Source organism: Channa argus, chromosome 1, assembly GCF_033026475.1.
Source record: "Channa argus isolate prfri chromosome 1, Channa argus male v1.0, whole genome shotgun sequence".
Lineage (NCBI taxonomy): Eukaryota > Metazoa > Chordata > Actinopteri > Anabantiformes > Channidae > Channa > Channa argus.
This window is the reverse complement of record NC_090197.1, coordinates 45,724,997-45,749,196: the sequence shown is the minus strand read 5'-3', so window position 1 is coordinate 45,749,196 and position 24,200 is coordinate 45,724,997. Positions and strand designations below refer to the sequence as shown.

The 24,200-nt window shown below is 42.6% G+C and overlaps 1 protein-coding gene across 7 annotated transcripts in view; it reads right to left on the bottom strand.

Annotated features, from left to right (window-relative positions):
• The window catches only part of fgfr2 (fibroblast growth factor receptor 2), a 38,120-nt gene extending 14,604 nt beyond the window's left edge, over window positions 1–23,516 (bottom strand). For 2 of the 7 annotated variants that reach the window (XM_067526034.1, XM_067526044.1), the window contains exons 1-8: window positions 22,915–23,516; window positions 20,735–20,990; window positions 13,093–13,350; window positions 12,693–12,767; window positions 8,457–8,626; window positions 6,399–6,522; window positions 2,561–2,751; window positions 2,136–2,274 (exon numbers count right to left, since the gene is read on the bottom strand). In XM_067526034.1, coding sequence (XP_067382135.1) covers window positions 2,136–2,274; window positions 2,561–2,751; window positions 6,399–6,522; window positions 8,457–8,626; window positions 12,693–12,767; window positions 13,093–13,350; window positions 20,735–20,915 — 1,138 coding nt within the window. In that variant the 5' untranslated portion in view covers window positions 20,916–20,990; window positions 22,915–23,516. Of the gene's footprint in view, window positions 1–1,269; window positions 1,415–2,135; window positions 2,275–2,560; window positions 2,752–6,398; window positions 6,523–8,456; window positions 8,627–12,692; window positions 12,768–13,092; window positions 13,351–20,734; window positions 20,991–22,914 lie in introns of all 7 variants that reach the window. The other 5 variants (XM_067526005.1, XM_067526024.1, XM_067526015.1 and 2 more) reach the window with 4 other exon arrangements.
• Between the last annotated feature and the right edge of the window lie 684 nt (window positions 23,517–24,200).

Genomic DNA, 24,200 nt, shown 5'->3' with positions numbered 1-24,200 from the left:
TCCAATCTAGGAAATGAGTAGCATGTCTGTGTTTCTCTCTCTCTGTGTGTGTGTGTCTCTGTTTGTGCTATAGAAATGGACTGTTGCATAATGCATAGCCCACGAACAAGGCTTGCAATACAGCCAGGAGCAGCCTGCCAACCAGCTGGAGGTGCAGCTACATGTAGGAACCTTTCTCATGTCTGCTTAGTATCTTCTGGTTTCATAGACTACATTGCACATAATGAAGCCAGAGCCTCAGTGGCGCCATTGGTTCAGATAGAGCACATCCAGAGCAATAAATATTATATATTAGTCCCAGAGGAAGTGGTTCAACTGTCATCATTATGCTGTGTTGTTTACAGACAAAACAAAACTATTACCTCATTACAACATTAAGGCAGGGGTTGATAAGAGTTTTCTGTGCTCGACTGCAGACAGAAAACTATTCTAATCGATGTCATTTAATTCCCAACCTACTTTTGGCTATATCTTGCCAAGAAACATTCATCTAGTCTGGAGTGAACTTAGAAAAACATTAATTTTTATTTGTCCAATGCTTTGCTATGTATTATTATTGTATAGGCATACAGCAATGGACAAAAATAGTATAAAACAAGTTAATAAATAAGAACACACAAAGTGAGGGACACACATTCACATTAACCACGTAGTAAAAGAGAGGTTTGGCCCTGATAACTGAAAAAGTCAACCCGGCTTGAAGCGAGTGTTGAGCTTTCCCTTTGAATCTTTTTTCAAGGAGAAATTAAGATCTTAAAAGTAGGCAATTATCAGGGCCACGATAAGAGGTGGAGATTTTTTCAGTTAAATGCATGTGAAAAAAGTATTTCTCTCACATGAACACGCACAACCAAAGTGTGGCACTGAAATACTTTCCCCAAGGAGCAGAAGAGAGATGTAACAGAAGGAAAAGACAAGGCAGGAGACGAACCCTCCCCTCCTTTTGGAGTCTAGAGACACTAGAGTTGCTCTGGGAGCTTCACTTCCTTTTCAGAGTTATAAAAGAATCATCGGCAAACAGCTCATATTATCTGCTCAGAGCTTTCAACAGCTTGCCAATCCAAAACATTTCAAAAAATATATGCTCCCTACCCTTTTCTTATATTGTCTTGGAATTTAACTGTACTGGTTATCACTGTTATCTGATATTTGGCCTACGTGCCTCAGACTCAGATGGGAGGAATTGGGTATCATAGACTGAAATTAAATAATCCAACCATATTAGAAAGATAGGAAAAAGGAAAAGAGACGGTATAGAAGTGTATATACCTGGAAGCACCGTCAACCAAGCAGTGTGATAGGAGATCCCAATAGAATTACCCGCCAAGCACGTATACTCCCCAGCATCTTCAAATGTTACATTGGGCAAGTAGAGAACTTCTATCTCCTTATCTGTGGTGTTAACACCTGCAGTCTGAGAGAGAAGGAGGAAAAGGAAGCAGAAGAGGAGGAAGAGAAGAAAGAGAGGGTCATAGATAAGAGTGGAGGGGGAATGAACAGCAGAAAGTAAGAGGACGAGTCATAGAGAAACATGGGGGAAGACAAAGAGAGAAACAGAAAAAATGAGACCCACAACACCAAGAGAGAAATAAGACGAGCTTGGCATCCATGGTGGAGATCCAATCTGGAGCAAAGGATTTTGTAAGTTTCCATGGCTGAGTAGGCTTTATAAACAAAGACACAGGTACAGCCCAGTATGCCACCAAAACTTGAGAAAATGGAGCCAATACAACACAAATAAAGTTTCCCATCACCAACAAAACCTGCTAATAGAGGCCAGTCCATTCCATACATTGGACTAGACCCATGCACAAACAAACATAGAGAGCATGGAGAGCACTGCACTGCAATACCCTACACCATCTTGACACAGCTTGCAAGAAAAAAAGAAGATAAAGTGAGATGCTAGCTGTGACAATTTCAGTGTTTAGGTATGCAGATCCAACTAGTGCTTCCATGGCTACAACAGTCCCAGCAGCTGAAATACAAGGTGCTAATATTAGAAGAGAGAAGATTTGTGAACCCAAGGACTAGCAAGAAACCACCAGCAGGACCATCACAGCAGTTCAGGGGCAGACCCGAGGAAGCCACACCAGGGGGAGGGAGGGTAGGTGGTGTCCAGTCTCAAGGGTTACCTGGGATGACAGTCAGCCAGCCCGACTGGCTGGCCTCGCCTATATAATTGGAGACTTTACAGATATACTCTCCAGCATCATCCTCTGTGACGTTGGGGAGGGTGAGCATCTCCACGTCTGAGCTGTTAATGCCTGAACGCTGCAATCCACACATACAAATATTTAGACATGAATATGTAGAATAGAAATTGCAAACATCACAAATGCAGCTTCTGTATATGGATCTGCAGGAGAGAGAACAGAGCAGGAATCACCACCAAGAGCCAGCATCGTAAAGTCCTACGAGTTTATAAGGGGAAAAATACACAGTAATGGTTACTTGAATCATTCAAAACACCTGCAACTAATGGTAAAACGCCAAGAAAATGGCAGATTTGCTTCTAATCAAGGAAATGAAACCTTAAAGAGGAAGTGCTGCTATGTACCTTTAGCACTCGGACGTAGGGGTGCCCGTCGGGGCCGTAACGACTGCCATTCTGAGTTATATGTTTTAGCCACTGGATGTGAGGTTGGGCATCGCTGTAAACCTTGCAGACGAAGCGGGCGTCCTCTCCGACATGTACGGTGGTGTTAGCCGGTAAACCAGCCTGGAGAATAGGCCGGTGAGGGGATCGTTCTGTTCAGTCAAAGAAATGTCACATTTTTAGCAGCTGTTTTACAACATAATTTCTTAACAAATATATTGTGTAACACTAAAATGTCTCTAAAACGTGTTATTTACTGTTTTTTATACGTATTATTTAAGTTTTTAGGATGTGCCAACTGTGTGAGAATTTATCTTTGGAAGAGCAGAACCTCACGTGCTGTGAGTGTGAATGCTTCCCAGCAACCTTGACAATCACAACTGCACTGACTCTGTCTTATCTCAGGAACACATAAAGGTTTCACACTAAAGAAAGAGAAGAGGTGGAGGCATTTATCTCTGAAAGATAAAGAACAGGAGAGGACTTCTATAAAGTGTCTTGTTCATACTGCATGTGAAGAAATGGATTAAAATTTAAAAAAAATTGCCAGTCTTGGAAAGTAAAACACCTTCTTAGCTCCCCGACATCTTCAGCTATCTGCGTTCTTTTATAAGCAAACATTTGGCCAGGGAATCTAAACAGAGCGAGACCTGATGAACAATGCCCCCTTTCAAACGCGACCCAGCCTTCACAACTACACTGAGGAGCCCACCAACCCCCACACTGACAGCAAAACTCCTCTACTGCCACACACTCACATTATACACACACATATAAAATAAAATCACTCAGCCTGAAGCACTGCATCGCCTTTCCAGAACAAAGCCTTAAGGTAGATTCAGTGAATTCATTTGTGTGTGACTTTGTATACGATCAAGTCTGGACCACGGGGGACGGACAGAGAGTGAGGCTGTGACATGAGGGATAGAGACTGAGTACATGGAAGAATTAGAAAAGAATTAGCAGGGCGAGAGTTGGGAAGAAAAGGGACCAACAGATGGAGAGTTGAGAAACTAGGGGCTAGAGACTTCTTCCATATGTCTGTCTGCCAATCCTCCATCTTTATGAAATCTGTCAGATCAGATGATTCCCTCCCCTCCTTCCCCTCTCACCCTCTTCCTCCTCCTTCCTGCACATTCCTAGGGCTCGACTTGTTTATTGTCTCTTTTTCTCTCCCCCCCACCACACTTTTTTCCCTTCTCCTCCTCCATCTCACCCTCTCAATCTTTCCTGGGCAGAAATGGGAGATCAACTTAAATCTAACTTTCTGTCATGTGATGCTCTTTTTGTAAAGCCTGTCAAGCCAAATACTATCTAGTACAATATATACACCTTTTACTAAAACAGGCAAAATAATTAAATTGGACAGTTTTTTAGAAGAGCTTCTATTGAAAAAAACATTTATTATAGGTGATCTATATGGTAGCTTCTGGTGCATTCAGATCTGCATCGCTCAAACCAAATGACAGAATGGGTATAAGATTCAAGAAAAATTATATAAGTTAGCGGAGAAATTGTGCTTAACTTAAAAAAAAAGTAAAATTGTGATTATGTGTGTGGGCCTGAGCAAGTGCAAAAAAAGCTCACCCACTCACATACAAAAACTGGACTCAAGGAAGGAAAGACATTAAGGATGAAAACTGTAAAATAATGATTTGAAAACCTTAGCCACATCCTCTATGTACGCAGCAAGGGACAAAGGATGGGAAAAGAGAAAGAAAAAGCAGATCCTGATCATGGTTTCCATGTTGGATGAAAGAACAGCCCCTGTGGTGCTTTTTGATGTTTTTCTGTGACCAGTCTGATGTGACCCATTTCAAACTGAATCCATCCATGAATTAAATCATTAGTGGAGTAATTTTATGGCAGCTTTGATGGGACAGAAGCATGAAGAAGTGTGAGGAGATGGACCAGAGGCATTCCATGTCGTCCCATGCGAGACTACTGAACTGCAGGTGACCTGGTGGCTTGGCACACTGGGCCCTAAGGTTCAGGGAGGGTTAGAGGCACAGGAAGAGCGCAGCATGGCACAGGATGGCATAGGGATAGTGACAAAGTGCCGCGCGGCCACTGGGTGCCACAACATTAACTGAAAGAGCCGACGTCTGTTTTGACTCATTTGTGTCTAATTATCATGTGTTCTGAATCTCCAACTGCGGTCCTTTCTGCAAAAGCCAGTTTGAACCAGAAAAAATGGCCCTTTTAGTTTTAATGGCTGCTCCTACAGATCATTTGGAGGAAAAAAAAGACCTGATACGAACAGGCTTTCTGTCTCTGTTTCACCCCTTTTCACGTTTGCCCCCTCTTCTCTTTCTTTCCACCCAACAAAATTAAGCAAAAGGTTGCAGGGGGCGGTGGCTGCAGAACGAGACATGGAGGGGGTTTACTGCGTCACAGTAAAACAGAACAAAAACAGAAATATGCAGTCTGAAGGGGAGCTTTAGCTAACTGCGGAGGGGAGCAGAGAAGGGGGCTGGAGTTGGGGAGCATGTGCAGGTGTGTGTGTGAAACATTACTTGTTTGTGTGCATGTGCCTATAGGCTCATTGTGCACATTCCCTCAGGTATTCACTCTCCATCTGATATAAGGAAAATACTTCTTATTACCATGGAGACGCTTATCAACACAGAAGTATGTAATTACAGTAGGTCTGTTTGGGACAATAGTGACAGTAGGGGAATGATTCTACATAAAGCACAAGTTAGTGACACGTGCAGTGACCAGTTGCCCCTAAATGTTCTTCTGTGAATCAAACGTGTGCAGCTGGTGTTTGGGTCTCAGTGGATTATTGACCAGCCTTAAGAAGAATAACTGACAGATAAGCCTTGATGTGGACTGATTTCTTGTATGGTGATTCCAGTGAAGCAAAAGAAGTGTGGGCTGGCATCGATTTAAGGGCAACGTTGCTGTACACTCTCACATAAACACACGGGCACACATTGATCTACTATCTTTGGTCGTCTCCCCTTGTTGTTCCTGCCATCTATCGATTCTGCAAACGGAGCAGAAAAACACTCTTTGCTTTCTGCGCTCCAAAGGTCAAAGTGAGGGTTGACCAAGTTGGGTCTGAACTCATAGTAATAGTGCTGAGACCAGCACTCTGTGTCCTCAGACAGCAATGCTGAATAATCTCTCACATCCGGTTTAAGTCGGCATCACGCATGGGCTAACACTGAGGGATCAGATAAAACAAATCACACACACAAATTTCTCCCACCTAACCCCTGTGCTATTTCAGGAATTGAGATCATTTTTGTTTTATTGGCAACGTTTTTGGAGCTCAAACCACGAGAAATCTAAAAAACTGTGTCCCTCAAATATAAAAATGTAAAAATAAATCTTAAAATATTTTGGGGGGGATCTAGGTGGAGGAACATTCTATATAGAAAACCATGGTCGATTTAGCCGACTTGGAGTTGAGATGAAATGAGATTTAAAAAACAAAAGCAGAAAAACATGCACACCACAAACACCATAAATGGGTATTATAAATATACAACACAATCATAAAATTGGAACTTTATTAGATAAATTATTTATGAATAAAAACTGTTGACAGGTGCATCTTTAACTAACACACACTTGGCAGGACACTTTGACCTGCACCTGCTTCCCCGGTGCACCTGGGCAATCAAACAGCCCACACCTACACACATTCTCACTGTGATAACTCTTTGGGCTGGCCTCTCCTTCCTCCACTTCCCTCTCCCCCCATCGCTCTATTTCTCTTCACAGCTTCACAGGTGCACACTGAGCTTCAGGTGTGAGTCTGAGCGACTGTTTTGTGCGCGGTACTGACCTACTACGTCCAGGGTATAGGTGTGGTTGATGGACCCGTATTCATTCTCCACCAAACATGTGTAGTTGCCCTTATCCGACGGCACCACGCTCTCCATGATCAGGGTCCAGTGCTGGCTTCGCACCTGCATACGAGAGGCAGTGGTTGGAAACGTACACACACAAATGCACGTGACAGATAATAAAGATCATTAAGAGCAGACGCTATATGAGAAGAAAGAATAAAAGAAATGATAAGAAATGATTTAGTTGGACGAGTGAAAGACGAGAGTTGAGGATAACTCTCATGGAAAACAATATTGAAGGTGATGACAGGCTGAAAATGACTCTACATTATCATAACACTGTCTTCCTGCTAACTGCTGAGAAAATGTCCACATTTTTATATAATTACTTTTAAATTCTTTAGGGAATTCTTGACAAGATGTCACTGAGAATTTAATGCAACAAGTGGACAGACATTTAAAAAGGTAAAAATAAACCTACATATTCCCATACTTCTCTTTAATTATCTAATTCATCTGCCAATCGCTGTTGTCTTGGGCCATATAAAACCCAACCCTTCTGGTCTAAGCAAACACTCAGTTATTAATAATTTGTAAAAACAGTTTCGCCTCTGTGGAATCCACAGGTGTGAGTTAACAATAGTGTTTCCGTCTACAGACTGTAGCTACTGCTTTTACAGGCCTAGATTTCACACAATGGAGAGATTATGCCACAGGGCTGGGCTCAGGTACAGCTTTTGTCCAACACTTGTTGACAAAAAGAGAGAAATGAGTCGTCTGCAGATTATCCAACAGCCTGACTGTATCATTTCCATCACATCGTGGCATTTATTTATTTTTTTGTCCACGCTGTAATGAGGGCCAAAAGAAAGCAAAATTAGCAGCTACATCAACACAATCTGTTATTAAACTTTCCTGGCAGGGAGAACCATTAACCAGGAGCCTTGATATAATTCAGCCCCGCTGGATTGTTACATTAATTAATTTCATAACTGCCTGTTATTCCCATTGATTAGTACAGCTCCAACATTTACAGCAATTGATGCTTTATTTGACACACAAAAAGACTTTTTGGAGCTAAATGACTTAACTGCAATCTAAATAGGCTTTGTCACATGGGAGGAAATCCTCACTCCTCATCGTGTAGACTAGTTATAGCTATTTGCGTGCTGTTTTATACAGAGACTAAATAACATGGTTTCTTTTTTCCCACAAAATACAGAATGAGGTATTGTCAGCATATGTGAGAACAGCATTAATAAATGAACACAGGCTGTTTGTTGTCTAAAAGAGAACTAGAGACAATATCACAAGTGTTTTTTTGACTTTGAAACTATGGTACTGTGCATAAAAAAGTTCATTTCTGACATGGAAATAAAGTTATAAACAATAAATCCACACTTTCAGAATTTGGGAAAACATTGAAGTTTTTTTAAACTTTAAATTTGACATAAAATTGTAAACACAGATTTTGAAGATAGACAGAACATTAAAATTCTTTAGTTTAAACTTTACCAGCTCAGGATAAGCATTTGTAATTCACATTTCATAACAATAGAATCACATCCTGGAATCACATACTAGTCTCCAACCAAAGCCAGTGGGACCTGTTCTCCCTGATTGAGTTACCTCAGCATTCTCAACTCATTTCAACCCTGAAGCTTACCTACTTTCTCTATACATTACTGTCTGGGGGCATTTAACCCTTAAGTCCTAGGCTTAGGTTTCTAATTGTTGAGGATAACGAACCATTTCGAGTTACAGTGAGAGGCTCTACAAACTATTCCGGTGAGAGGAGGCACACGGATGAGCAATTGCAATTTCACACCAGAACCCTGTCCTCGTTTCCTCTGTCTACTCTCTTCCCGTCACTCCAGTGAAGGGTGGAAAAGGGGTGAAAGGACAACCAAAGAACGAGTGGAAGAAGGAGGCACATTATCCTTTGTAAACTCCCTTCACACGATGTCCAGAAGTGCTGCACCACAGCAGTAAAAAGCGAAGGCAGTGATTTGACATTTGTAATAAAAAGTGTGACATATTACTGTTTATCCTACCTTATACCCTCCCATGCGGTCCTCTTGGCGGAAAGGCCTGTTGTTCTTAAGCCAGCGCAGCTTGGGCCGGGGGTTGCCTCCTGCAGCACAGCGGAACTTGACTGTGTTGGCAGCTGGCACGGCATGCAACTTCTTCTCCATCTTTGCTGATGAGGTCCAGTACGGAGGGCCTGAAACCAGAGAACCGTTGTGAGATTTCCTAATCTTGTCCTCACCATTAACAGTTTGGCTTGTGAGGGCCTTGGACTGGCTCAGGGAGATACACATGAAAGTGTGACTGCAGACGAGGCAATCCTGAACCACTACTAACACTCCCAGAGACCCTCCCTCCCCCTCGCCCTCCTTTGGCAGCAGTGACTGACTCGTCAGCTCAACGCACATATATTTCAATAAAACATGCACTTTTGCTTTAGATTGGGCAGGGTGTCACCAAGGGGGAAAAAACATCAGCTCTGATGGGGGGGGGGGGGGGGGGCGGTCTGGGCGTTGCCAAACTGTAACTAGACCATCACATTTATTTCATTTTATTCCACTTAGCAGCTTTTTTCCCTCCCTCCACTTCCTTCAATTACCACAGTTCCCCTGTTTATCTGCCTGTCACTTGGCTGAGATAGACAGCAGAGTGAGGAATGCTTATCATCATTGGAAACTCATAATCCACCATCAGGGGAGAAAATGAACGTCACGTTTAACCAACGAGTTCTTAACACGATCTTTTGTCTAGATTTTATCAGTGCCAAACTGAGACCAATTCTCCTACTGAAATCTGTCACCTCCCCTTAGATTTTGTCCATTCCCTTGTTCCTTCATTTTTTCTCATGTCTGAGTGTCAGTCAGCTGGATTTTTCTCCAAGCCCCCCTCCCGCCCTTTCTCTCTGCACCTGGGAGTGTGATTGCCTAAGCAGATGGGGCTCAGAGGGGAAGAGAAACTCAAATTCAAACAACAACCCAAACGGTCAACACCATCACTTCCTCTCTGTATAGCAGGAGTGAAAGGAACAGAAAGAATATCCAGTTATGTATACAGCCCACCGCCGACTTTAGTTTGACCCTCAAACATTAGTTCATGTCCCATGAGAATAGTGTCTTCAAGTGCCCTCTACTCGCTTTCTTTTTAATCTGCATACTCCAATCTGTACTTCCCATCATTTTCTCTGGCACGCAAAATCGTTGAGCATACTTGGATAGTAAAGTCAGTAAACAGTGCTCTTCCTTCCTAAATGGATGAATACAGTAAGTGCTCAAACTATAATTAGTCATTCCCTCTTTCTTCTTACTCTTCACTCTCACTATCTGTGTGTCTCTGCCTGAGTCTTCACATCTCAGTAGCCTCCGTTTCTCTCCGTTCACTCTGCCTGTCATCACTCTGTCCCTTGAGACAGAGACAGATTAGGTGGAGAATGCCCCCTGACGAGGCTGTCTCTCCAAAATGACGTCTGACCACAAACTGGCAGCCAGGTCAGAGGATGAGGTTGAGACATGAAAGGTGAGCAGTGCTGTTTCCCATGCTCTCTGTCCAAAAGGGCAGCACATCAAACGAGACGACCCTCAGAGTTCTCTCCAGAGAAAGCAAAACTTTCACTGGCTGGACTGCTTTGGCCCTGAGGAACTCCAGCCGCCCCCAAATTGCATCCGGATCCCCACTCGCGGCTGTTTATCCTAAGATGACCTGGGGTGAGCTGAGGTTATCTAACTCCTGTGCTATCAGTAAAGATTTATTTTTCTCTAAATTCCTCCTTAAAGCTAAATCCATCAGTGTCCCAAAGTAGTTTTTGTAAGTTGAACTGATTAGTTGCTAAAGTGGGATATCCCTCACTTTACTATTCATCTATGCAAGCTGAGAAAGGCAGCATTTTACACAAATTATTAGAGCCACTGTTGGAGCTTTTCCTAAGATCAACTAAGCTTTGTGATAATGCATGTTTAGGTGACCAAAAAGAATTAAAACTGGTATATTTTGAAATTATTCAGGAACACGTAAAACTTAAAAAATTTGTAGTTACATGCTGTTTGCAGAGCATTCATGTTGTAACTTTTGGTGAAGACTATGACCGTGACGTTTATTTGACATATGAGTTAATAAACTACTCTCTGAGTATTTAAAAGCTCTCACAACACTGTGCACCAGTAAATGTGAAACAGTCAAAAACATACTGTAGTTACAGTGAGGAGGTCTGATCAGAGGTGATCGACAGTGACAGAACAGAACATCAGTGGCATCTCATATTGATTCAAACATTGCAAAATCTTCTTCAGCCTCCCTAAGTGTGACATCATCAAAAAATAAACATACAACTGATATTGTGAAATAGTTAAATCTGTTCACACTTCACTTAGGATAACACTGTAAGGCATAAGTGAGGAAGTTTTAAACACTTCACAATTTTCTAAATATTACTAATTTCATAACATTATTACTTTATTCTCCATAAACATTTCTCTTTTCTATATTGTGACTTCACCCTCACCATATAAGTTTTATCAGAATATCAATAAAGATCTAACCTCAAGTGTGTAGCCATAACTTTGATTGTGTTGAAAGGATGGGTCTAGTCATCAATAAAAATCCTCACAGCTTTTTAAAGAGGAACACTGCACCCAAAGACTGATTTTAAAAAAAAAATCAACAGGACAAGGACAACAGCAACAGGACAGACTGTTTGAAAAAAGCAACACTCCACATTGCTTTCCAACTTCATCATGACATCACTGCTACCCCCATTCACCCATCCACCCTCACCCTTTCCATTCATGCCGCTTCTCTCACAGATCCCTGTAGAGGGTCATCTATTTCACCTCCAATAACACCACCCACTACTGATGATGGACAAACACTGTCTCTCTTTTTGTTTTTTTCCACGACTTCTGTTGTTCAATCATCTATACAACGTCAAATAAAAATGCTCTGTTTTGCAGTGGCTTGATGCCCAACATATTCAGAGTGCTCCAGAAGGAAAAAAAAACCACAAACATAAAGCTACGCCCCGCACTCTCCGCTCTCATTCCCTCCCACGCCTTACACACACCACCCCTTCTCCCCCCTCCAGCCCTCGGCCTGAAGCCAAGGCTCCACGCCATGCTCAGAAGTGCTGGTTCTAGTCCAACAACCCCCCTCTTCTTCTTCTTCCTTCCTTCTTTTAATAATAATCTCAGTTTTTAATTTTCAGACACACACAGCAAGAAAATGCAACTACATTGCCAGAGCCTTTCTTATGTTTTCAAAGAGCTTATTACCCCCCATAATAGCTGGATCTTTTCCCACTCCCCCATATTTTGCTTTTGCTGAGTTCCTTTCTCATCCTTATATTTAATGCATTTCAGGCACTTACAGTCAGCCCAAAAGTGAAGGAGGAGGAAGACTCAATGAGACCCATGTGGTGAATTTTAACAAGATGTGGAATCCCTCATCTTTACTTTAGCCACCTTTTTGTGAGAGTATTTGAGTGTGTGCATTTGTGCAGCTACATAAACACATTACGACACCCAAATACTCGCACAGACAAACTTCAGTACAACTTTCCCTTTCTCATTCACACAAACATACATGCCCCCAGGTGGTTAACTGGGTCCAGATGGGCATCTTTCATAATGGATGAGCCCAGCTGACTAGCTGGCTGTCTAGTTTGGCTTCATTAAGCCTGACTACCTGAGAGACACAAGCTATATGAATGTCAGGAATCTCTGCACTCCCTGCAGCTCCTAGCCTGGAAGACTATGTGAAAAGCAAAAAGGAAGTTGCAGGAAATTTTGGAGAGACCCTCCACTTTCTTTTCTGCCTCAAATATAATCACATAATCTGAACTGTGCTAACACTGATAGAGCCAAGTAGATTATTTCACTGAGGGATTGAGTCTTTCCAAGACTTAAGGCTACCACGATCCGCATTTTGGATTTCAAGTTTTGACCTGTTGTTAAGGACTGTTTATTATTCGTTAAATGAGGTTGTGGCTTAAAACATGGGAAGTACTTTAAGACTTTTTAAAGACCCAGAATCATATGTGAAACACCATCACAATACATTGACACACAGGCTTGTTTGCAGCTATCAATGCCTGTGGAATATTACAAGACAAAGAAAGTAACTAGAGAGAATACAGGTTAAGATCAGTGTTTCCAATGGTTTCTAATGTCCTTTTAAAGTGCCTTGGTCAAGAACACTGGACCTATGAGAACTGTTTAGACAGCGAATGTACATCACAACTCGTTCACCCCTCCATTCGTTCCTCCTATACTCACTTAACTGCTCTCCATCTGCCCCAGTGTCCTCGGACCGCTCTGTATCGTCCTCATCATCCCCCGACGAGATGGCATCTGCACAGAGTAACCACGGTTACTGCCACCCTTTCCCAACCCATACACACACACGCACAGTATTGCATGCAGACATTTTTCATGCTGTCACATTCTTGCAGATTTGCACATAAAAATATAAAAGAAAATGCAAAAGTGGAGCAATTGTTTGATAAATTCCATTGTATGGTTGTACACACATACACTCACTAAACCTCTGTGTCACACGGAAAGACCAAATTTCAGACTGTTCTTCTCTGAACATGATCCATGGCCATGTGGACACAATCAACCCAACTCCCTGTCCCTTCCTGGCCTGTCCTCGCCTGCCTGAACCCTGACTCACCTGTGACATTCACTATGAAGCAGACTGTGTCTTTGCCCACGCTGGTGCAGGCGTACAGGCCCGAATCCTTGGGCGTGGCATCACGAATCTGCAGCACCTCCTGCTCTATCAGCGTGCGGTTGTTGGCGCCCAGAGAGCTGCCATCTTTGGTCCACGTAATGGTCCCCGACGCCGGCAGAGGGCAGCTCAGCTTCAGCACCTCCCCAGGGTGCACTGAGCACACCGTGGGCTTAGAAATTTGGTATCTGTTCGATGCCTCTGCAGAGCGAATGGAAGGAGGAAGGGGAAGAAGTTTAAGGGGGGGACAGATTGGAGGAGGAAGAGGGTGCACAAGAAGGAGGAATGAGAGGTGGGAGAAGAAGAAACAAGCCATAGTGTAAGAAACAAAAACACCATATAACCCCAGTGGATGAACTTAAATCAACTTTGCAGGAGGAGCAATACAGAAAAGAGGAGGCCCACTTTTCAAGCTGTCACACCAACATTCGCTACCACGAACCCAGAGTCATCCGTAAATTAAATGGAGCCCTTAGAAAATACCACTGTTTTATTACCAAGTGTGCAGTGTGATTGGTGCTTACAGATTCAAGAGCATGCAGTTACGGCCAGAGCAGCACGTGTGGGAAATTAAGCGAGCAGGTGAGGACTGGACATAACTGTGCTGAAATACAACCACCCTCCCCACAACCACCCCTTCTTTTTAGTTTAGATGCCAAGCAGTCAAGTGTATGTGGGTGAGTAGAAGCAGCATAGATCTCTTTAGCCTAAAAAAAAGGTAATATAACTCCCGCATGTCTGCCCAACAGAGAGGAAAGCAGCTAGAAAGGTCCAGTACGGAAGCAGTTATCAGGTTGAGGAAAAGAAAAGGAGGGGAGATGGGGGTGCTCTCTCTTTTTTGGCTTTTCTCTGGTTTTGACTGTGCGCCTAAGCTTTAAAAACATTGACCTGGCTGTAGTCTTCTGTTTTCCATCACTCTTTCTTCATTCTCTTTCATAACATGGCCATGAAGGATCTACAACCCCTGCACAAGATCCGTCAGCCAAAGCAGAAAGCGAGAGACTCCAAAGTGTATAAAATCTTAGCTTCTGGGAGAAAATCCAAGTCTGCCTGTGAGTGCATGTGTGTACACCATGTCCTCTAACTTGTACAAATGCACGGTGAGAACAAGGTGAATGTCCAATATATCACAGGGATTTCTGAAGATTCTACATTGTGACGGATTTTAGCGTATCCATGCAAACTCTAGACTGTGAATGAATGTTGAGCAAGAGGGAAAACCTGAGGGAAAACCTGACTGAAATACTGTCTTCTGCCATAGACACAAAGCCAATTCCATTCACCCCGAGGCTTCCACAGACTTCAACAAACACACACACACATTCATGCACAAGCATGTACATTCCCTCGGCTCAGACATACAGTAGATAGATCTCAGCCCCCGATTACTGCTAGAAGGTTTTCCTTCTCTTTGCACTGCAAAAATGTTTTGTGTGTGTGTGTGAGTGTGTGTGTGTGTGTGTGTGTGTGTGTGTGTGCGTGCGTGTGTTTTCTTAAGGGCAAAATGAAGGAAAGAGAGGGAATAAGAGAGGGATTAAAAAAGATTTGAGGGGGGAAAGCAGCAACAATGGAAACGCATGCAAAAAAGTCAGTGCTAAAGTAGTATACTGTATGTTGAGTGTTGATAGGTGTAATTATAGAGGCAGCAGCACCCCCAGCCTTTCCTGTACCTCCATACACCTTTTCAACAACATCCCTCTTCCATTATGTTCCCTACGTGTGTCTTAAATGTAAAGTACACACATACACACACACAATCTGACCTCAACAGGAAAAGAAAGTCATTCCGCCACAAGCCAGTGGCCAGGGCATGTGTGCAGGCCCCCTGGGCAAGTGAACACACAGGTACGGTCCCTGTATAGTGTTTTCTCTTCCTCTCTCTGTGTCTCTTTTTTCCTCAATCCGGAAATCATTAACCCCTCCCTTGCCACCCCTGACTGAGTGTGTGGTCTGATAAGAGGTGGAGCTCTAGTGCTGATTGATAGGAGCTGTCTCCGCTACCTTTTACAACACGGTTTTCCACACCGGAGGCTTGAGTGTCGACACAATTACTCACTCCAGCTACTTCCTTTATTGTTCAGTACAGGATTTTAGCCATTTCAAGATGTTGTAACTACTAGGACACACAGCAGTCTGGGTATCTGCTAGGGAGCATGTATGGACAACCTCAACTTGCGGGCCCTTAAGTGAGGTTAACCAAGCAACGAAACACCTGGAACACACACAAACCACTACTAGAATAGGTCTGAGGGAAGAGAAAAGATGGAAGGACGGAAACTAAGCTCAAGGAAAGAAAAAACGGGACAGGAATCCCTCTAAATGGTGAATAAAGAAAGCATGCAGTTAGTTCTGCCTTCATCATTTTCTTATCTCTGCTGTGTCCATCTGTCCCACTCCATCAACTCCTCCTCCTTCTGCTGCTGCTGACCCTGCTAACCTAAGCCTGACCCTTTTCAACCTGTTGACACCTTCAGCGTGCCTGATTCTTCATGGGAACGTATGTCATGTAAGCACACACATGGGATTGCAGTAAGAACTGTAGGGAGCCTTATACAGATGAAATGCAGCTGCATCGTAGTAAACACACATACACACACACACACACACACAAACACACACACACACACAACCACACACACACACTCAGACACACCTTGCTCTACCTGAAGAGGGTTTACAGGAATCCTGGGATGCATGCAGAGCTGAAGCACTTCACTGCAGATATTTCATCTCTGCAAAGTCTCATCCCCCACTGCACCACAGGAGGGGGTGGGAGCCTCTCTATCACACACACACACACACACACACACACACACACACACACACACACACACACCTGATTTCAATCAAACAGCTTTCTCCTCTTTCCACCCTTCATCATCACTATTATTTTGCTTCTCTTCTCTTCTCTCCCCATTTCAAAACCCATCTCCCTCTTCGTCTCTGACAGCTATTATATGTATCTATCAGGTGTGATAAATTCAGGCTGTCCACTCCTTCTCCACATTCTCACCGTCTTGCCTGGCAATAATCAGTTTCGGAGGCAAAATGCAGCAAGCAATTTTCACCAGTGTCTCCTTCACATCTGTCTTTCTTTCAGTCTGTCAAATCAGCAAGAGCCAAACTGCAATGTTGGCAATGTGGCGGGGGTTAAGGGGAGGGGGTGTTCGAAAAAGCCCTGAAGTTTTTCTTACATAAACAAGCTTATGAATGTATTTCGGCAGAGAGGCTCATTCGGCTCAGTCTCTTCTGTCATGTCCTCTCTGTCGTGTTCTGCACAATGGGACAGGTGAACTAAATGTAATGACTGCTATCTCTGAAGCACACCGTCAGTATACACGCAGGCCGACAGGCACACACACATCACACACAGCACCAAATCACATTATCTCTGCTGCCTTTCTTGTCCTTCTTTTTTCCTCTCCTCTTCTCTCTGTATCCTCCTCAAATATTCAAATCCCAGGACTTTTCGCCCTTTTTTGTCTCTCCTCCATTTCTGATGTCCTTTGACATTTAAATCCCTCCTTTTTCCTTATTTTGACAAAGGAGCAGCTCTATGAACTAGCTTCTGCTGGCCTCCATGACAACAGCCCCTCCATTTCCCCCCTTCCCTGCACCTATCACTCTTGAGGTATTCCCTGAACCGCAGCCTACCCCTTTGGCTCACTGGTTCCCCATTTCATCCAAAAATCAGTTTATAGTGAAGCTCCAAGGCTTTCGTTTAGAGCTTCCTTCCTCCTTGTGCTGAATTCGACAGAATAACATTGTGAATTTCATACTGAAGCTGAAAGTAAACAGTAGAGCAGCAACAAAAAGCTATTTTCATTATTTATTAATTAAACGCTTCATTTTTTCAATTAACCACAAATTTTCAAGCCCACAGCTTCCCAGAAGTCAGGATGATGTCTACAAATGTCCTGTTTTGTGACAGATTAATGTAAAGATTCATAGATTTTTTATTTTTTTTTTTATTTTGTTTACTGTTTTCCTTGATCATCCTTCATGTCATCTCTACTGGCTCTCCTGCGGACTGCCCAATGAGACCTGAGGAACAAGCTGGCACAGGTAGTCTCTTATCACACAGGTGTGAGATTGAGCGGTGGAGTGACAAGTTATTCTCTGGCACATCAGCCAAGGTAAATAACAGTTCCAACACATACACACACACACACATTCACACACACAACTTTAACCAATACACTCAAACCTGCAAGATTAACAGCAGCGTACAGCAGGCAAATAAAAGTCATTGTGTGAAGGCCATATTTTCAGCCCAACTGTTCCCCCTGTCACACCACCGGCTGACACTGTGCTTGTTTAGAGTTCACTTCCATTGCCAATGCCTCGGTCACACACACAACACACAGACACACATTCCGTGTCATTAACCAGCCAGCTGACACTTTTATACTTTTACAACTGTCCTCCTACTGTTTAGATAGCACAGTGCTTCAGAAAGGTAATAAGCTTTCACACAGAGGATCACACACTGACATACACCAACAGTCTACTAAAAACTATGATCTTAATTAACAGTCTTTAGTCATCATGGCTGTTAACAAAATAAATACAGTTGCTTGTCTTTCTAACTTTGACTATACTGTGCTGACTACTGTGCCCAGAAACTCTCAGAGAAATTAAACTCATCTTTTATTGATAAGCATTCCTTTCATGTGTCACTCAGAAAATGAAAGCCATAATGTAGCCGTTATTTATTTAACCACTCAGCTATTTTGAAGTGTTAGCCTCCATGCTGATCAGAGCATTTTTGAAGAACACAGTTTGGCAGGGAGTAAAGGAAAGTACAGCCAAACCATGAGCTGACTTTTGTCAGCTGCACTTGCATTCAGCCTGCGTTCCAATGTGCCTGGTGCCACATTTATTCCACATTAAATGCAAAGAAGGGGTTGAACAGACCACAGAGCAGAGAATACCAATGTTAAAGACACACTCACACACACACCTTCTCTGTTCGGTAACATTGTTATTCAGCTCAGTCGTTGTATTTTAATCACTGTGCAAACGGAGAGCGCTTGGACAAGGTAAACACTCCCGTAGATACTGAAGTGGCTACAGCAACAACAATAGGTCTGTTGTGCAGGCTTTAACCAGTGCACTCTCTCTACTTCTACTGTTACAGCAGCCACAGGTAAACAAACTACCAGGGCCACCAGGGGTGCAGGCGTGGGCTCCTTAGAGACAACAATGATATGCAATCTAAAGAATCTGCAGCAATTACAGCTCCCACACACACCGGCAGTGGTGTGACCGAGGCTGCATGGCTGCAAGGCAAAGAGGGGTCAATTGGTGGGGTGGAAATCCTAAACACCTCTGTAGGGGAATGCTCTGTCTCCCCAACATGTACAAAGGTGACAGTAGTGCAGCCCATCAGGAGCAGTTAAGACACCACATCAAACTAGAGATGTTAACACACAGATTCAATCACACAAAGCAACGGTAAAAAAAATCAGTTTGCCATGTGCAGCAGTGAAAACGACCCAGGATCAGATAAGTAGGCCAGGTTCCCTGTGGCCTGTTGATCCCTCATCATGTGACCCCAAGGTCTAGCTACTTAATCTCCAGTCACATGACTTCACCCCCGCTCAGTGCTATGTAATCTCTCCATCTAAAGGACAAGTCAAATATGCACAAATCCTCTTAGAACTTTCCTGGAGGATCGTTAAACACTGGAAAACTCTCTCCTCTCTTTCTGTCCTCTCTGTGGCCATGTAGCGTAATGTCCAGGCCATGTGGTGCTCTGAACCCGGTGGCTTAGAGCCAAACAGAACAACAACAACTGGAAAGGAGCTTTGTCAAGGTAGATAGAACAACACCCGACCTCAAGGGCAAAGGGCAAGAGAAGGTACAGAGAGTGGACAGTGTGTATACAGACCGCAGGAGATGGGGGAGTTTACCTAAAAAAAGTGATGATCTGTTGTTGGCCTAACATACAATTAGCATGCTGATTAAAGCCTGGGAACAAAGGGCTTTGGAATGTGAGTTACCATCCATCACAACAACTCTAATAATTAGCTCGTCTCTGACCAGACTCCAAGACTGGACAAAGAGATAATGGAGAAGGATAAAGGACCAAGAAAGCTGTCTGCACTATACAAGATGCTCTTTTAGTAAAGATTTACTATACTTATTTATTTATTAAATAAAGGTTTTCATTTTGCCAGTTAAGAAAATATATATAGGGATTTTAAATATTCTAAAATCACAAAATGCAGAAAGCAGAAAAAGACAGAAAGCAGAACTTCTTCCCCTCACTCTTTCTTTGTTCTTTCTGAAACCACATACAGGAATTTTGTGTAAGAATTTTTATTAGCTTTTTTAAATTATTTTTTATTAAAATAAATTTTGTATTTTCAAGCAAAGACTTCTAGGTTTTACAGTCATGTATGTTTAACTATTTAAATTAAATGTTTTCAGAGAAACAATACTAGTGTATTAGTAGATTTTACAGCATGCATTCTTTGAGACTTCAGAGACCCTTCTCTTCTGTAGTTTGAACTTAGAAAATGTAGTTTAAAAGATGATGAAAACTTTCTGTGTTTTTAGTACATATTAATGTTTGTGGTTCTTTTTACAATAACAATAAGAATGTGAAGCATAGTAAAGGTTAATGCTGTATTCAGTAGCCACCACCAGACAATTGGAATTTAACAAAATTATTGAGAGCAGCCTCAAATGTTGTCTTTGTATTGATTTTGGTACAAAACGACTACGCTTGAAAGTTTCTTATGTTGAATGAAGAAGTGACTCTTTAAAATTAAGAATGTTTAACAAAATTAGCTGATTTTAAGAAAAGACTACTAATGTTAAACTATTTTAGTCACTGTGTTCAAATAAGTTTAAACTTTTGGGCACATAAAACTGTTTAAGGCACTGGTTTTGTACTCAATTTTCTAAAAAAAAGTCAACTTCTTCAGGTTAAGAGTGTAGGTAAGCAGGGCATGAAAGCGATGCCACCATAAATAATGTCCCACCCTCCTTCACAACTCTCCCACACAGGGTCACACATCTGGCTTTCACACACTCAAATACTGTACTCTTCTAGCTACCATGGACATCAGAGAGAGAGAAAAAAGAAATTGTGAATCACACATCCGGTACTGAGAAAACCATGATGCTCACCATGCTGAGGTTAGCTGGTTCTTTTTCTGTTTATTGATTTTCTATTTGTTCGATTTTTTTATGAAGATTAAAAGAAAAAATAAATAGGAGACTAAAAAGAAAGGCTTAAATCAATGTTTACTCTGAGAAGAAGTTCAAATACTCAGCTGTAAGTTTTAAACTAACAGTGGAAACAGTGCAGCTTCAAATCAGAAAATTCATTCCCTCGTTATTTTTTTTACCAATCAACAGTAACTTCAAACGGACAAAATTGCAGAAATCTTAATATTGCTATATTTTGCTCCATGTTGGGTAATGAAAGGATACGCAAGTTAACCAAAAATTTAAAGTCAGTTGAAGGGAGGAAACAAATTGACAGACCTGCACCTGCTCTTTAAAGACAAATCCAACAAATGTTTTCTGACCATACTCTTCTCTCCATCCCTTCCCACCCTCTGCTGCTTACCTTCAGGTTCAAGAGTGGCCTCCTCCTCCTTGGTGGCAGTAAGTGGCGGCCTGGCCACGCTGACGGTCAGCAGGGACAGCAGGACAGCGGCCAGCAGCCAGGCCCACGATGTCATCCCGTTAGTGGGGGCAAGTGGTCCCCATACCCCCCTTCTCCACCTCCCCCTGGACACTGATCCCATCTGAGGGGGTCCGCCCAACCATCAACTGCTGCCGGATCGGCCTGTCACTTACTGGAATTCACCCAATCACCTGGGCTGAGAAGTGAAAGACGCAGAGAAAGAAAAAGGGGAGGGAAGGTGGTGGAAGGGAAAAGGTAGAGTAAGTGTGAACAGAAAGATGGCAAGAAGTGAAAGGAAAAAAGAAACATATCTATGTGAAATAGTTGCTCTAATTTCCAATAACTTGTTCAATTTGCTTCTCGCTTAATTTCTTACAAAGTCAGACAGAAAAATTAAGCAAGGGAAAGAAAGTGAGACACAATGTTTCAAAATGCCGTCCAACAAGCCATGCCACAGACATACCGAAGCTGTGAGGCACCAGCAGTCAACACACAAACATCCACTAGACTTGTGATCTATAATTATATGCATTAAAATACGTTTTACAGAAACCAATTAAGAGACATAACTCTGTAAGTCTTCAGAGTCTAACCAGTTAGAGCCACCGTTTGTCACTCATCTGCAGGACAGATCAAAGATCACACAGTTTATTAAACTGTAACCTCACAAAAATCTGAAAACTACTTAATCTCCAACATAATGTCCTGTGTCATTTTACCACGCTGCTTCTGCTTTTTCCTCCAACGTAATGAGAAAATCTAATCAGCATACGAGGCAATGTGGCACCTTACTATTCCCGTGCGCAACAGATGCACCAAACCTGTTGCCTTTGCTTATGCATTTGTGTTAATGGTATTCGTAAGGAGCGCTTAATGCATTCCCATGACTCAGTTATAAAGACAGTACGGATTTAATTGAATTGCAATATTGAAATATTGGGACAGACACACCAATCTGTTTAGCCAGACATCTGTGGCTGAAGCGCGCTGAAGTGTCTCTGGGGGTTTGGTAAAGTCACGCTTCCCTGCGCTCCTTCTGCTCCAGCTGGACGCATCGATTGGTTTTTACCCGCAAAGACACATGTAATCTGGCTTTTAGAGAGCGAAGCTGGAAACCTACACGGGACACGGACATCGTGGAGGACGGTGCGCCAATATATTTACACTAACTTAATTAGAGAAATGCGCAGATTTGATTTAGAAATTAAGGTTCTATTTGTGCAAACTGACAGCCCAGATATATGAATTGTAAACCAATACGTGTATGAATCAACTACTCAACTTACTGATGTTATTGAATGAACTGAAAGTGTGTATGTGTTAAAGAACAGTGAAATCTTTACTAACTACTGCAGCTAAATCGATAAAATACTAATAAAAACCACAAGAAGCGAAACAGAAAAGCAGTTTGAAGAGTTGAGCTTTTCATTACCAAACTCTGATATCTATGCTGCTGTTGATATAACATTTGGACTCTATGGGACTTTGCTCCATACATGAACGCAGCCTTCATTTAAGCTCAGGCTTTGAATGAACTTTTTTGGCACTGACTGAATTCCTATTGAAATTCAAATCAGTTTTTTTTTCCACAATAGGGGCTCATTTGGAGCTGTTCAGTGATTTAGGGCTCCGGCACCAAGCAGTGAAAAAACAACTGCGGTCACGGGATAATTGGCACCATAAATGCAATGTAGAAAATTAAGCAAAGTAATAAATAACCGGGACACTTGTTAATGGGCCTAAAGTAATGAGGCGAAGTGCTGTGTTCGTCGCCTTCTAAACTAAACAAGGATTAACTTTTAAATATTGACGACAGAAGTATCATAGAAAACAAATTTTAAACTAAACCCAATGCATTTTTTTTTCTTGGGTAAAAATTTTGGAAAAGTGTTGCATATTTTACAGATTTCTGATATGATTCCAAAAGTTATCTGGAAATCTGCACAAGCAACAAACGTTTTTTTATTTGGCAAAAAAAAAAAGTACAGACACAAAAAAGCAAAGTATTTCTACATTCTAGAAGCCGATTGGACATGACAGCTGAAATCGTGACAGATGAGATTGTGAGGAAGCTTTAGACGTTTCCCAGCTGAGTTTTATCGTAAACACTAAATACTTACCAGGGAGGACTAAAATCGTGGAGATCTCTGTTTTGACATGCACAGATAAGGGAGGAGAGAGCATGAGCTGAATCCAAAGGGAGGAATGTCTCCAACTCCACAATGCACCAGAAAAAAGTGCGAGGCTCTGCTTTTTTTCAGGGTAGTATTCCACAATCAGCCGGCATCAACTCAAATCAGAGGATATATTCCCAACACGACTGGCAGCGTAGTCCAATGCCATGCAAAGAAATCCCACTTTTACACGCGTTATCCTTCGAAAACAGCTCGGAAAACCATATCGCTGCCCCCCAGAAACTTTCCTCCCCGTCACCAAGTTTCTTCCAGGCAGCAAAACATGCCCAGTGTTCCCGAGCAGCGCACTTGTCAAGTGAATAGAAAGTTTGCAGCTACTAAGGAGGTGGGACTGTGTTTAAAATGCACAAGAAGATAGATGTCCGCTGCAAAATCTCATAAAATCCATCACCGTGCGTTTCCCCGCTGAAAAGTGCGGCTTTCTTTCGCGTCTCCTTCCCTTCTTCCGCGCACAGTCCTCGCACTGTTTCTCAGACGCTTTGTCAGGTTTACTAGTTTTTTTCTCCTCCTTACGTCTCCACACACTGCCCTCCTCCTTCACTCCAGTGGGTGTCAACCCCCTTCCCCCCCCCCTCTCCACCCCACTCCAGGCACCCCAGTGTAATTTGAGCCGCTTCCTGGCCGCAGTGCCTTTGGGCCCTGCCCTCCACTGCAACTGCAGCGAAGCCTGCCTGGCTGTCCTGCGCTCAACTTGCTCAAATCCGGCTCATCGCGAGGGCCCCTGCTCCGCTCCGGAGCTGCCAGACCGCAGTAACTACGCCCCTCAGTGGCCAAGGCCTGACATCTGCTGGACGAGATGCACGTAGCACCTACAGTCAATTTCTGCACGGTATGTTAGGATGCTGCAGTGAGGGAAGAAGTTTTAAGATCAATATTTTGCGTTACATCAGCACCACTACAATGTAAAAGTTTCTATTTGCGTCTTAGGAGGTCCTTGTAAATGAGATGCTAAATCTCATTTGACTGTCCTTTTACTAAATAATTAGGTAAATCAGCTGCATTAAACATTGTAAAAGAACTACATCAGCATAAGTAGCAATAGAAAGCATTTGATCAGCTTTTTTTAAATGATGCATTGCAAACTATCCAGCAAAGTAATTACACACAAGTAGTGATTTAACAATATTGTATTTGTCACATTGTTAAAGAAGTAACTAGCATTTTTATTCACTGTGCTATTATCAACCACAGCTGTGATATAAATGAAGTTC